Here is a 14757-nt window from a genome sequence, read left to right as displayed (position 1 = left end):
TGGGAAAGTATGGGCGCTATGTTAAGTTTTATTCTGTTCCCACCAGTAGTACTTCGTGCACAGCTGTTTCATTCATAATCCAAATTTCACTTAAAAATTTACAAGATCGAGCGCGTGTAAATGCGCTCGTTCTAAACAATTTTATATACATTAAAACAACAGAAAATTTATACTAAAGTGTGAAAATGCGTTTGGTTATTCTCTATGGTAGTCAAACGGGCACAGCCCAAAATGTGGCAGAGCAAATTTGGCGCGAATCAAAAACGTGGGGATTTAGTGGCCCAGTACTACCAATGGATGAGTATCCAGTAGAACAAATGATTGAGGAAAAATTAGCAATTTTTGTCGTAGCCACCACAGGCAATGGCGATGAACCAGATAATATGCGAAAAACGTGGAAATTTTTATTACGACGAAGCTTACCGGGAGATTCACTACAAAACTTACAATTCGCTTGTTTAGGACTAGGCGATTCTAGTTATGCTAAATTTAATTTTGCAGCTAAAAAATTAAACAAACGTTTAATGCAGCTAGGTGGCAAAATGATCCAACCTTTAGGTCTATGTGATGATCAACATGATCATGGACTTGGTGCGACAGCTTTACCATGGATTGCAGAGCTGTGGAAAAACTTGAAAATGACGCTACCGTTTAATGCTTTGAAGAAAAATGGTGATTCAAAAAACATTTTTAAGTGGCACTTGATTTGCCTTGCCCGAGAAACGCCATTGATAGCGGAGGATAAGCTGAAATGGCCACTAAACACTGAAGCTATAAGTTTAAAATTAAGTCATAATCAGCGAACCACTGACGCAAGTCATTTTCAAGATGTACGATTTCTTAGTTTTGAATTTCCTTCTGATGTTAAATGGAATGCCGGTGATGTTTTAGACTTACGACCTACTAATTCCGATGAGCAAGTTCAAAAGTTTTTCGAATTAGTCAAAGAACATAATTTGGACTTTAACGAAAAAACGGTAGTAAAACTGGAAACTGTGTATGATGATATGCCAGTGCCATTGGCTTACGTGAATCCAGTGAATGTGGGTATGTTAGCAAAGTATATTTGGGATTTGAGTGCTCGCCCCAATCAACGCGCTTTTGAACTGTTGTCTTTGAATTGTGAGGATGAATTGGAGAAGGAAAAATTAGAAGAATTCGCCACAATTGAAGGTTTGGATGATCTTATAAATTACGTGAACCGCCCAAAACGTACAATCCTAGAAGTTTTACAAGACTTTAGGCACAGTACTTCAAAATTGAAACTATCAATTTTGTTTGAAATGTTCACTGTCATACAACCACGAAGTTTTTCAATTGCTTCTATGCCGTCCACACATTCACTTGATCTCCTCGTAGCAGTGGTTGAGTATAAAACCAAAATGTCAACTCCACGACTTGGACTTTGTTCAAATTGGTTAAAATCATTACCAATTGGATGTAGTGTATTTGGTATGGTAAAAAACGGTACAATGACATTGCCTACCGACCTGGCAACACCAATCATTATGGTAGGCCCAGGTACAGGAATTGCACCTTTTCGGAGTGTGATACAATATAGAAACGAGCAACAAAAAAGTGGCGCCAAAATCGGCGATTTGATTGTTTTCTTCGGTTGCCGAAATAAAACGAAGGACTTTCACTTTGTTGATGATTTTACCAAATGGCAAAAAGAGAAATGCTGTGAAGTGTTTGTAGCATTTTCACGTGATCAAGAACACAAAGTGTACGTTCAACATTTGATAACAAAAGAAAAGGCACGAATTAGTGAATTAATTTTGAAGAGAATGGCTGTGATATTAGTTGCTGGTTCTTCGAATAGTATGCCCAAAGCGGTTCGCGAGGCGTTTATTGAAGTGTTGAATGGAGATGAGGAATATTTGAATCAGATGATTAAATGTCAGAGATATCAAGAGGATACATGGTCGTAAAATAACGCAATAAAAAATGGTTAGTAAAATTTAATATTCATAAAAAAAAGTATATAAAGTATGGACAAGTGTGTATCTGTAAATACTATACCAGCATTTATAGCATAATATTTTATATTAGTAATAAATTCTGAAAAAAATCACACATAATTATTATCTTTAGAAATTATTTATATTTATTAAAGATTTGTTTCTGAAGGCACTTTACAAATATTCATCAAATAATTTTTCTGATGTTGTACGACAGAAAGGACAATAACCTTTCTGTAATACTTGTAACTCAAAGTCCTCCGAATAAAATACCTGAAAAGAAATAATACATTACAAACAAAGAGTAAAGTTTCGATAGAGCTTGTGCTACTAACCAATAAACATTCCGGACAAAATGTAACTTGTAGGTCTGGTAATATATTACGATAGTATATATTTTTCAGATTTTTTTCACGACGTTTAACTATTAAAATGTGACTTGGGTCGATCCCGCGCAATGCATTGCGATCCAGACTTAATGGTAAAGCGCTAGCAACATCCTTTTTTATAAAATTTTTATGAGTTGTAGTACATTTAAAAATACCATAAATATACACGTTCTTACTTCGCTAAAAGGATCACCTTCCTCAGCAGGTTTTGGTGGAGCAAGTAGCAGTCGTTCAGCCTCGGCATCAGTTATATCAACCTCTGGATGAAATTGCACTAATGGTAAAATTTCTAAAACAAAAATGAATCGTTGACATTTGTAGTGGATTGTGTTAAATACAATATGGAAATACCAAAAGAAATAAAAGAAAAAATGTAATCCTGCTTGCAGGTCGGACAGTTATTGCCGTTTAAGTGTTGACTGTAATTTGAGCATTTATAACAGAGTGGCAACAGTTCCTCCGGATCATTGAAACCGCTTTTGCAGGCCTTACTATTCAGATAGTTTATCTGCAAGTAAAGTATTTGAAGACAAATTGATTATTTACGGTAAAATTGCGCTAAATAAATAAAACATACATCGATTTGCTCTTGTACGCCGGCCGGTGGTTTAAGCGATTGCAAACGCTTGTTTACAACTAAGCACAATTTGTTAGCCTGCAGTAATTTGGCCTGTTTTGCCAACGTAAATAGTACAGCGCTGGTGGAAGATAATGTTTGAAGAATAGCAACATGAATAACCAAGATTATATGTAAGTTCATATACTAATTGTATTATAAATAACAAATCTGATAATTTTGAGAGAAAATAATATGACTTACAATAAGCTAACTCCCTTCGGTGTGCCTTTGTACTCCAACTCGTTCAATATAAAACGACTCACGTTGAATAAACTAACTGGCGAATATGTTGTAAACGGCTCCTTCATGTAATTAAATATTATGCTGTATGCATAGTAAACTTTAGCAATGCGCAAATGACTTTGATACTCCTTAAAGTGGTGGTCGGTAGGCGTTTGTTCGCTGATAAAAACAATATAATATTTCATTAACAAAATATCTTGTTCGAAAAGCTCTCATATTTACTCCTTCTTATAATAGATGTCCAGATATTGTTTGGATAACAACCAATAAAAGTAGCTGGCATCTAGAAAACGTTCCTCTTCGATAGCCGATGTGCTTAGCTGCTTTAGCAAACGATTAGCATCCTTCAAACGACCCGCCTTCAAGTAAGCTACGTGATGTTGTGCAAAAATTATTTTGAAAACTACTAAATAGTTAATAAAAAAGTATAATGTTAACCTTCATGAGCTTCAATAAATTTATCTGATTCCGCAAGCCATTGAGCATGTTGATAGTTCACAGTTGGCAACATTTCAGGTATATTTTCAGCCAGCCTGAAAGCCTCAGTCCAATCGCGTGCTTCAACATGCAATTGTATTACTTGTGCCTCATCGCCCAACTTCTTAAAAATTTCGGCAGCCAACGGTAATGCTTTTAACTGCTTTAAATTGAATGCAACCGACTCCAAAGGAGTTCTCTCGCTCAAACTTAGACGGCGACCGATATCGTATAAACTGTAAATACAATTGAAATCAGCAATGTCAATTCGTTCTCAATGAGCCTACCCACATATCTGCCCAACCCTGCTCTGCAACAATATCAATAGCTCTTTGATGTTCTCCAGCTGATAATAATAGTTCGGCAGCAGCGCGTGGTTCCTTCACGGAGTACGCCCACTCGGCACGTTTTTTCACCAACTCACGTTTGGCTTCATCGGAGCCGTCCTTAATAAATTCTTGGGCTAAATCGAACATACGCAAATCTGTATACATTTCTAGGGCACGCATAGGCTGATTACACTTTTGAAAAAGACGTGCAGCTTCCTTATATTTTCCTGCATATGCACTGCTTTCACCCTGCAGCACCTCTTTTGGTACTTCGCCGCGTTTCTGCTTTTCGCATAACTGATCAATAAACTGTAACCAAGGAAGATTACGCACTTTTACATATGCGTCGCGCGCTATATTCAGATGCAACGCTTCTAATGCTGATTGCGCAAGACCCTCCCAATCGGCTGTGGTCACACCTAGACAGGCAACCTGATAGGCCTCACTGAAAAAACATTTTTAATTAAAAAGACACATTTAAGTTAGCCAATAATTGAAATTACTCAAAAAGACCCGCTTCCACGAATTGCCACATTGTTGCACCCAGAGCTAGTGGTATGTTATGCATAACGTTGCCACGTAAACAGAAAGCTGTAGCGCCACAAAGACCCACAACTACACCTAACATATTCTGTGGTCCTCGTGGTGGTAGGCTGCCAACTCGAATGCTCAGGCCACCAATAGTGTGCGTGTAGCAAAGCATTGAATCTAGGTGTGTATTCCAAGTTACTGAGTTCACACCAGTGTCCTTAAAATTAATTCCAAATTATCCATGTACATTATTATGATTAAAACTTGTAGAAACCTGGTAGAGTAGAGTATCGCTCACGATATCCCGAACGACTAAACGTCCAGTGTCATCCACAACAGCAATTTTAGTCCGATTCGCATTTATATCTAAACAACGCACGGCTGACACAACGCTTGTGATCATAAGTGGCAGCGAGTTGTCCAAGAATATACGAAATACCTACGAATTTTGGGTGTAGTGTTTGGTTTATTCGTAATACGTATAATGAAACTAACCTGCCCACTCTTTAGACCGACAAGTAGTCCTTCTCGACCTGCTGGTCCGCCAGACACCTTTACAAATATATTCATAAATATGTATTTTTAAGAAAATAATTTAAAAAATCTAGCACCTTTATATAGCGAATGAAAGAATCCATTATCCAATCCCGTTGCAGTATGCCGTTGAAGTCTAAGCATTGGAGACGCTTTTCTTGACATAGGACTATGTGACGTGCACACACCACTAATAGACTACAATCGAATTTCTTCTGTATTTTTTCCTTGACTTTGTAATGCATCGGTTGTTCCTCACCGGAGCTCAATTCGTATAAGACTACCCGCTCGGGCAATTGCACCGCTAAGCGATTCCTGTAGATAGCTATTTTTTGCACTAAATCACGGCACTTAATGCGCACTTTTTGTCCTGATATCAGATGCTGTATAATAACATCACACATGTTTTCACGAAATGCATAACGCTCGCGGTATAAAGCGTGTACTGTGCTGGAAACGATGTTGAAGCATGCGACTGTGCCATTTTGACATCCAATTGTGTAGGACTGTCCATTCGGGTGTATAGCAACAGACCAAATCCACGACTTAAAGCCTTCGCCGAGTATGCCCAACCGTACACCTTCCTTAGTAAATAAATGCAGTGAGTCCGAACAGCCACTCACTATACAATATTCTCCATTAGGAAAATATGTTAAGCAAAGCGGGTCGAAACCAAGCGCACGTTCCTTTCCAATCATTTGACCGCTGAGTGTATGAAACGACAGTGTTTGACCCCAATCAGCCACACCAATGACATCAGTACTGGTCATAGGACAACATTGTAAACTGAAGACATTGCTACTAGAACCACCTGGACGATCAAAGCGGCCTTTTTCCTCGCCAAGCTGAACATGAATAAGAAATATTTATATGTACATAAATGGTAAGTACAGATACTTATATGATATTAATAAATTATGTCTATACTTTGCTTCGTATGGAAATACTGCCGTTAGCTAATCCAAGTATCAAATATTGTCCATCATTGGTCCACGAACAGGAATTGACTCGTGTTGAGATCTTATACTTTTGAACCGCTTTCTGATCCGCAGACCAAAAAGCGAAGTCACTGTGAGAGCAAGACGCCAATTGGTGTGAGACCGGATTAAAAGCCATGCATTGTACTGAATCATTATGCCTATAAAATAAATAGCATTATTTACATTAGCTAAATGCAGTGGTGGCTCTGGCCAGAACATATGTATAAGAGCTTACGAATATTTTAGCAAGCCCTCCAGTTGCGGTGTCCACACAATTACTGTTTTGTCTACAGCACCACTAGCAAACTTTTTACCATCGCGAGCGTAAGCAACACAATTAACCACGTCTTTGTGTGCTTTAAGCGTATTCAATAAGGTTCCATCGGGGTCATAAATAAGCACACGTTCACCGGCTGCAACCACTAGTTGCTTGCCTTCCGGATGATAACAGAGAGAGTGTACACTATTTAAAAAGTGGCGATCGAAGAAATTATTTAATTATTTGTTAATTTTGCTAACAGTTGTTTATGTTAAATGTTAGTAGTCCTCTACTAACCTGACTTGGTCATCTTTTATGTGTGGAAATTCAATCTTCTGCACCCATTTCAGCACACCACGCATTATTTTAGCTTTTTCCAACTTCTTTACACGGGGAGTGACTTCAAACAAGTTTCTTTTTGTATTAAGAACGATTTTATGATTTTCCCAGTTAGGAGAGAATTTTATTTTTGTTTACAAAATTTAGTTAAGAAAGTTGCTTAGCAACCAAGGTGCTGGTTTATATACATAAGTATATATGTATTTCATTTCGTAAATATATACAGATGATTAACTTAGTGTTGCGAGTTGTACGTACATAGATACATATATGGTTATTCGTTAGTTTGTTGAAAATGATTTTGTGAAGAACTCAAAAGGAATTCCTACAAGTTGATAACGTCGGCACAACACGATAGGTATAACGGCAATTCCTTCTCTAATGCCTATAAGCATAAAATGCACACAAAATATCCAAACACGAAAAATCGTTAGGTGCAACCAAAGCTTTAATACCTTTCACAATTAAAAAAGGTTCCATACAATAACTTGACTTTGATGCGGTCAGTTGGTACGCCAGCTATGTACTATAAGAGTCTGATATGTATCAATTTATTCAGACATTGCACTGTTGCTCGGGAAAATATTACATGCCAAATTTCGTGAAATTATTCAGGGTATAAAAATGGGTGCAGCCACTGTGCTTCTCCGACCTTTCATGGATTTTCTTTTCCTAGTGCACTGAACACAAAATCTTTCGATTCTATGTAAAGTATAATACGATAAATGTATACAGATGTAATTATATGGAAATCTTTACATAGCTGCGAAGAAGTATTCATAACCCACACGTAACTGAAGGGAACCGAATACCCGTTGACTAAAATTGACATCACTAAATAATAAACGCAGATCTTGGTATAGATTTGTATATACTTATGTATGGATATTTGAGTTACACATACGTGGAAATAATAGCCATATGTATGTAGGTAGTATGTATGATGTGTATGGTTGTAAAAAGAAATTGGCGGAAAGAAGCTCCCAGCCGGCAAATTTTATTAACTATACGTGTACATATATACATGTGTATGTGTATTTACATATACTATGCCGCTTGAACCAAAACGGCTTTCAATGCCAGTATATTAAGCGATTTTAATTGCATAATACATATACATATGTATATTTTCGTTTATAAAACAGTTTTTCACTTTTCCATAAGCCTAACACATTATTAAATGGAAATCTCAATTTATGTCTCTTTGTATGTCAGTCGTTTCAAAAAGTAAATGCGCTGCTACCCGCCTTTTTTCCCTCTAAAAAAGTACAGCATGCGTGTACTTTCATCCATACATATGTAAACACATGCATATATGTTTGGAAACGTGAACAGAAGTTTGAGTTTTCTTGGCATCCCTCGATGTTCTGCCAACGTCAATGTCAGTACTCTGCTACTACGATTTCGCGGCTCTGCCGTTTAGTATTGAGAAAGCAGCGGTACAGCGAAGAACGTGTTCTGTGCGTGGGACAAGGCATACGATACGTTTATTTTTGCGTCGCTTTTATTCTGTTGCAGCGCAACGCCGCGTTGCTTCGTTTGAGTTCTCGAGGGTGACTATCCTAGTTTTAAATTACTGAGTGCATACATTAACATATAAAATGGAATATTTCTTGAAAATAAAATCAAATTTAGTTGAAAAAGTCGGATTTAGCTAATGGGTTTATATACTAAGGAGAATATAGGGAACGTAATAGGCGGCATAAATAATGCCTGAAATCACGCTTGGCATTTTACAATAAATTTAACGAAAACAGAAGTCGGCCATTTTAGTTTTATGCTTGACGAATTTTTAATTTTCGTTGAGTTATTTGTGGATTGTATATTTGTTTCTTTCGTGCACATGTATTTACTGGGGAAACATTCGATTCAGTGGTGTAAGAAAATCGAACGAACGCGAAGACCATTCGTTAAATTGAACATTGTCGTACGGAACTTCTAGGCGTTTGGAATATTTTTCTGTTTGCAACGGCAATTTTTGTACAGTGTTGCTTTTTTGTGGCTCCAGTGGTGTGTTCATGAAGCAGTAGCAGTTAAATATTAAAATCATAAAGTTGTATTCATAGGTAATTGATATTATATTGTATTTAAAGTTAATTGGGAATGGAGGTTTTAAATAGAAAAGAAATTTTGAGGGCTTAAAGTGAATAGACAGAGGCGGCAAATTTAGTTACATCTACTCGTGCTTCGATTTGTCGTTCGTTAAGTTGATTTTCATTTTGTGGCTTGCTGAAATGTCGTACAGTAGTGGACAGTGTGAAATTGATTGCGTTTGCGGCAGTGTCATTGTGACAAGAAATAGTTTGTGTAAGATACTAGTTGTGAAACGTAATTTTCACCAGCAATAAAATGTAAAACTTGGAATTTATGTTATAAATGAGTTTATACGCATACAAATTTGGGTACTATTGAAATTTTAAATAAGCTCTCCCTCCAGATTAAGTTAAGGGAGTCTGGATGTAGGAGCAGATCTTAAAAAATGATTTTATTATCTTCGCTAGTGTCTAGTAATTGTATTTGTTTTGTGGTGTGGCGCGGTTTGAAGTTTGTCCAAAAATTTTCAATATATAGAAAGTCAACTATGCCCGGGACTTTAATCCACTTTCAAAGAATGTCATAACAGTGCGATCTTAGATGTAGACTTCGGTTATTAATTTAAAGAAACATTGAAATTAAAGTAGACTTGTAGACTTTGTATGTTCTAAGTTGTAATTAACGAACAATTTTTAAGTTTGGTTTGGTACAATAAAATCGTGGCTTAATTATACTTCCTATTGAAAAGAGATCGCATTTAGGGATTTTTAAAGTATACATATATGCAGTTGATAAAATAATTGATAAAAAAAATAGCCGCCGGATGCCTAACCATGATACATTTCTTTCTCAATTAACAATATATTTATCTCACTCTTTAAATTATATGATGGCCTGAAGCACAATTCGGGTTTTATCTCAAAGCATGTGTCACTTGTTCGTTAAATTTTAACGAAGAAAACACTGAAATTAATTTAGGGGTAATCCAACGAAAGTCGCCTAGTGAATGGGTAATGCTTAAGAAAAAATATTTGGTTTTTTTTCGCTAGAAATAGTTTCCTTGAAATGGCACTATATTTTTATTGAAATATTATAAACAATGTAATTACAATTTGGGTGATATTAATTTTGTTTTTAGGCAATTCGGTGACAGTGAAACCATCATTTTGTATAAATTGTGAAATCCTGCTTTGGCGTCGTTTTAACGCGTCGCGGTAGCTATTATTTTTTGTGTCCTTCATCAAAAAATGAATAATCAGATGAATAACGCGGTTCGCAAAATTCATAATTTGCATTCAAGCGGTGCGGTGACAGTTACCGGCCTCAACCAGCCTCGCATATTAAAACAAAAAGTAGGTTCTGGTATTGTGACGTCCAGTAATACACATAATCTGCAACAGAGCCATGTAAATAGCACAAACCGTTGCTACGTCTGCGATGATGCACTTAGTGCCAGTCAACAACAGAATTTGCTCACTGAAACGCAGACATCACATACAGCGACCAAATTTCCAAATAAAATTGGGCAACTTGTGGGTGATGCTTTTATGGTCATAGTAAGCGTAGATGATGTGGTTTGCGCGCGTTGTACGAACCTGCTTAATTATTTGGATAGGTTGGAGAATGATGTGGAGCGTGTTCGAACCAACTTAATGAATCTACTTCATAAGAAGTATGGGTTGAATGATGACAGTGGTGGGGGTGGAACATCACCACCAATTAAAATGCAAAAATTAAATAGTGGTGGAGTTACACGTACAGTCGAAGATACCAGCAATGATTTGGGACGTGTACGTAAAGTATTGCATACAGCTACAGGAGATTCAAATGTGGGAAAACAGTCGCCACCAGGTAATCATATTTTTATTTAGTATACTCAGTTGAAACCATATTGCATATGTATGATCTACTATAAAATTTCTCACATATAATATTTGTATATATAAATTTAAGAAAGAATCTACTTCATCGAAAACATTGTTATAGCATAAGTTTATTCCGAATAATACTAAACCATTATTTCTTACTCTATTTTTCGAAATTTATTAATAGTGGTTAGCGCAGTTCAGCAAATGAAAATATCAACGCAAGGTTCAGCTCAAAACACTTCAGTTGGAGGCACGCAAACATTTCAACGCAAGACAACTAGAATTTATAAGTGTCTTTCATGCGATTATAAGACATCTGACATGCGGCTTTTTAATACCCATTATGAGACATGCAAATCGCAAAATTTCCAGTGTAAAAATTGTAAGAAAATTTTCCCGAACTTTGGTACTATGAAACAGCACATGGTGAGGGAACACAATACCACTATGGATAATACGTGCGCTGTATGTCATATAAACTTTGTAAATGAGCCGGCCTTGCGAAAACACATGGAAGCAAATCACAGCACAAATGTAGTAGTAACAAGTACTACGACAATTCCTGCAACACAACTGGCGTCAGGGGAAAACGCTGGCGCTACAACGCCATTATACACATGTAATCATTGTCAATTTAAGTCCACAGATAAGGCGCTCTTTGATGAACATTTTAGAAAGCATCTGTCTGGTGCAAAACCAAAACCATTCAAATGTCGGTTATGCGCTCAACGCTTTGAGACACGAGATGCGGCCACTCAACATGCTCGACAACATCAGCCGAATTACTTCAAATGTGGCACCTGCGCAATGTCCTTCCCCAAACGTGAATTGCTGGTTAAACATTTCGAGGTACATCAGCAGCCCCAGCAACAGCAGACTACTAATACAGCAGTGGTGCAACATCAACAAATAGTTACACAGTCGGCGCCCGTAGTGAAACAGATAACAACAACTAAACAACAACAACCCACGACTCAAAATCTGTTAACAACACAAAAATTGTTGCAAGAAACTATCGACGAGGCATTAAGTGACAATACAGTAAACACTGTTGTAAGTAGTGGCAATACCGATGTATCAGCAGCCAACAACATACGCTTCTTCTCCTGTCACATCTGTTCACTGACATTCATACAAGAAAACTATTATAATCAACACATGGAGGCGCATAGTCAAGACAAGGAAGGTATTAGTAGTGGTAGCACGAGTGGTACCACTATTACTACGTCTGCATCAGCTACCTCGAGTGGTAATAATATGCTCCACCCGAGTGCTGCTGCATTGTTAAATGACGACAACAAAGGTGACAATGGTGAGGGTGGTGATATGTCGTCTCATCAAGGTGTTGGGAGCGGTGTAGAAGCTGACATTGAGAGCATTTTTGAAAAAATGCATTCCGAAAAAAATGATAACGGTGGCGATTCGGTATCGGTTACAACGGGCAATACTGTGGCTGGAACAAATACTGCGTCTACGGGTGGACAAAACAGTAATGACAATTTGGTTATTACATCACAGCAAGGCTCTGGTGGTATCACATTTAATATTACTATTCCTCAGCCAGATAGTGGAGCTGCACAAGAGGCAAGTGAGGTAATTATTCTTAAACACTTTGTAAAATATATAAATATTTACTGAAATCTTATGCTATAAGTCGCACTCACATACAATACTAAATTTCCGTCTTCTAGAGTACTAAATCTATACCCACAAGCAGTGCGCCAGTTTCAGTTAGCATAGATATGCCCGTTTTAGATCAACCTGACGATGGTATGACTTCCACGAATGCTGACAAAGCAGAAGGAAGTGGAAACAAAGAAGAACAGGAGAGTGGTGGTAGTCTTGGGGTGGAACGAAAGATTTCTGGTCCTGTTAGTATGCCAAGTTTAGATGATGATAATGATACGCAAGAGCATGTACAACCCCAAGTGACGCAGGATGACATGCCCGCATTGGTGACAAAGAAAGGTGTTGAAACAGCAGATGAAAGTGCTCGAGCTGATCTAGAAAAACCGAAAGAAACTGAACAAACAGCTAAAGATGGCGAGACAGGCACATCTGCCTCTGAGGAGGCAAACGTAAGCGCTGTGGGGACTGCAGATGCTAACGGAGAGGTCCACTCCGAACATGGCACTGCGGCTGGAGATGGAGAAGCAGATCATAATCAGCAACAAGTTGCAATGGAATTAGATGAGTCAATGCAAGCACAAGTAGAAGGCGGGCAAATAAAATTCATACTTAATGAAAATGGACAGCTGCTGCAATTGGATAATCACATCATAACCGATGCTGATGGTAATCAAATATTAGTACAGGATCCCGAACAAATACAACAACTTCTACAAAGTGCCGGCCTCTTGCAATCCGGCGATGGTATCGATGGTGAAACATTACAAATGATGACCGATGGTAATGGTCAAATGGTTTTGGTGCAGGGTGAAAACAATGAAACACAATTGATTGATGCCTCACTATTAAATGCCGATGGTCAATTGGTAATACAGCAAGGTCATGACGGTGAATTGGGTGAAGGTGCGCATGTAATTGGTGAAGATGGCACCCGCATACCTGTATCAGTATCATACACTGCCGATGGTCAACCAATTGTGAGAGTGCAACAGCAAATGTTGGAGACTGGTGGCGGTGAGGAGGATCAACAGCATGTTGTGCTGGAAAAAGATGCGGCGATGGCCGCAACTCAACAGGAGGGAACGCCACAGGTGGCGGCTGATAACACAGCGGCAGCAATATCTGGAACATCTGCAACGTCAAGTGGCGTTGATGCGTCAGGTAGTGGCAATACAGCTGATAGTGAGGATAATGTAGAGGCAGCCGGTGGCAGCGGTACAGGAGCCAGTGGTAGTGGGGGCGGCGAATTTTTCCCCTTAGAGGATCTGATGCAGCAGTCGGCGGAGAGTAAACCCGCGGAATAGGAATGGCTTTAGGGAAGCATTAATTGTACAATTATTGCAGACGATTGGAATTTCTAGGGTGAGTAAATATTCGCTATAAAAAAATCTAATCTTTTAATGGAGTGTATGTGTGTATGAGTGCAATGAATTTACACTTTTTGTGTTTAAGTGTTGTGTTTTTGTCACGATGAGTAGATATTTTCTATATGTAATCTTGTGTTCATATAAAAGTGCGCTAGCCTAATCACTAAAAAATATTTGCATATATAATAAGCAATATCAAGAATGCAAGTTGAAAGCCCGATATTGATTTGCAGATTTTAACCCAAACAACACACACCTGCATGCTATGGTGAGTTTGTCGGAACTAAAAGTGCCGCATTTCAAGAGCTGGTGAATAACTCAACAGATGGAATTTGGCGAATATGGCAAGTTAAAAACTGAAAATAAATAGATTTTTATATTTTAAAAGAAAACAGTTTTGAAGTTAGCACATAGATAACTATTAATTAACTGTAGTTATGATTAAGTTGTAAAATAATGTGAAAATAACATAAAATAATATTAAAACAGACACATAGAAATTTTAAATCTTGATTCTTATAAGGTAATTACGGGATGAGTATCGACAAATATATAAAAATTAAATCAAATATTTTGGGGAGGAATGTGTACTCATTTTGAAAATGACATCCAATTAAACTCAGAATAATATAAATAAGTATGAATTAACTGGAACGCATAATGTATTACCATAATTCATAATAATAGAGGAAAATTTTGTCTTTGGGTCTCATCGCGAGTAGCACAGTCTGCTGTTGACAGACATATTAGGTAATTTTTTAGTTTATATCCACGCACCCCCCTTACGCTTAATTTTACCACGTTCTAAACTTTACTAAATTGAGTCTGGTTAAAATTTTACTTTTTCATAAAAGTTCGCCGATTATTTGATGGCAAATAAAGCATAAAAATCCAGCCGCGAAGTAGAGATAAATATGAATCACATTTAATTCGTTTATAAGGTTTTACGTAAAACATAAAAATAATTAATATGAAAACGTTATAAATAGTAGAAATAAATTGAAAATTAAAAAAATTATTATAAATTATTAAGTTAAGACAATGTAAGGATTAAAAAGTAAAATTAATTAAAATTGCATATAAAATTCTTGAGAATTAAATAAACTTAATTGTTAAAAAGTGTAATATGATTTGCTGGTTTTTACTTCCTATCCCAAGAGATTGAACCGCGGATGCCAACACATCACATAGAACTTTT

General features: G+C 37.2%; 3 protein-coding genes across 11 annotated transcripts; 2 read left to right on the top strand and 1 right to left on the bottom strand.

Annotated features, from left to right (window-relative positions):
- The first annotated feature begins 78 nt into the window (after positions 1-78).
- Positions 79-5267, top strand: LOC126762738 (NADPH-dependent diflavin oxidoreductase 1). Of its 3 annotated transcripts, none has more exons than XM_050479715.1 (2): positions 79-1950; positions 5206-5267. In XM_050479715.1, the coding sequence occupies exon 1, from the start codon at positions 186-188 to the stop codon at positions 1929-1931; it is 1746 nt and encodes a 581-aa protein (XP_050335672.1). In that variant the 5' UTR covers positions 79-185; the 3' UTR covers positions 1932-1950; positions 5206-5267. The 3 variants fall into 3 exon arrangements, with proteins under 3 accessions (XP_050335672.1, XP_050335671.1, XP_050335670.1); XM_050479714.1 differs by lacking the exon at positions 5206-5267 and adding an exon at positions 2556-2762; XM_050479713.1 differs by lacking the exon at positions 5206-5267 and adding an exon at positions 2553-2762.
- On the bottom strand, positions 2082-7304 carry LOC126762736 (intraflagellar transport protein 122 homolog). Its single transcript, XM_050479704.1, has 16 exons — positions 6620-7304; positions 6299-6526; positions 6011-6221; positions 5161-5928; positions 5045-5101; positions 4824-4988; positions 4522-4766; positions 3981-4463; positions 3651-3925; positions 3435-3582; positions 3171-3371; positions 2928-3048; positions 2702-2858; positions 2527-2639; positions 2297-2461; positions 2082-2234 (listed from the first exon to the last, which is right to left on the bottom strand). The coding sequence occupies exons 1-16, from the start codon at positions 6682-6684 to the stop codon at positions 2136-2138; spliced, it is 3501 nt and encodes a 1166-aa protein (XP_050335661.1). The 5' UTR covers positions 6685-7304; the 3' UTR covers positions 2082-2135.
- Positions 5948-14049, top strand: LOC126762737 (uncharacterized). Of its 7 annotated transcripts, none has more exons than XM_050479711.1 (5): positions 5948-5966; positions 9834-10546; positions 10748-12156; positions 12255-13554; positions 13793-14049. In XM_050479711.1, the coding sequence occupies exons 2-4, from the start codon at positions 9943-9945 to the stop codon at positions 13494-13496; spliced, it is 3255 nt and encodes a 1084-aa protein (XP_050335668.1). In that variant the 5' UTR covers positions 5948-5966; positions 9834-9942; the 3' UTR covers positions 13497-13554; positions 13793-14049. The 7 variants fall into 7 exon arrangements, with proteins under 7 accessions (XP_050335668.1, XP_050335669.1, XP_050335662.1 ...); XM_050479712.1 differs by lacking the exon at positions 5948-5966 and adding an exon at positions 8085-8214 and having other exon boundaries at positions 10748-12147; XM_050479705.1 differs by lacking the exon at positions 5948-5966 and adding an exon at positions 8085-8214.
- The last annotated feature ends 708 nt before the right edge of the window (positions 14050-14757 follow it).

Source organism: Bactrocera neohumeralis, chromosome 6 (genome assembly GCF_024586455.1).
Source record: "Bactrocera neohumeralis isolate Rockhampton chromosome 6, APGP_CSIRO_Bneo_wtdbg2-racon-allhic-juicebox.fasta_v2, whole genome shotgun sequence".
In the NCBI taxonomy this organism is placed as follows: Eukaryota; Metazoa; Arthropoda; class Insecta; order Diptera; family Tephritidae; genus Bactrocera; species Bactrocera neohumeralis.
Note: the sequence above shows the minus strand (reverse complement) of the source record. Positions and strands in the feature narration are given on the sequence as shown.

What these genes read in the sequence shown, in the direction of transcription:
- LOC126762737 (XM_050479711.1), top strand. Translation starts at nt 9,943, where the DNA reads ATGAATAATCAGATGAATAACGCGGTTCGCAAAATTCATAATTTGCAT. An exon ending in GGGAAAACAGTCGCCACCAG is followed by an intron (nt 10,547 to 10,747) that starts GTAATCATATTT and finishes ATTTATTAATAG; the next exon opens with TGGTTAGCGCAGTTCAGCAA. An exon ending in CTGCACAAGAGGCAAGTGAG is followed by an intron (nt 12,157 to 12,254) that starts GTAATTATTCTT and finishes TCCGTCTTCTAG; the next exon opens with AGTACTAAATCTATACCCAC.
- LOC126762736 (XM_050479704.1), bottom strand. Translation starts at nt 6,684, where the DNA reads ATGCGTGGTGTGCTGAAATGGGTGCAGAAGATTGAATTTCCACACATA. An exon ending in GCGATACTCTACTCTACCAG is followed by an intron (nt 4,767 to 4,823) that starts GTTTCTACAAGT and finishes ATTAATTTTAAG; the next exon opens with GACACTGGTGTGAACTCAGT. An exon ending in GAGCAGGGTTGGGCAGATAT is followed by an intron (nt 3,926 to 3,980) that starts GTGGGTAGGCTC and finishes TTGTATTTACAG; the next exon opens with TTTATACGATATCGGTCGCC.
- LOC126762738 (XM_050479715.1), top strand. Translation starts at nt 186, where the DNA reads ATGCGTTTGGTTATTCTCTATGGTAGTCAAACGGGCACAGCCCAAAAT.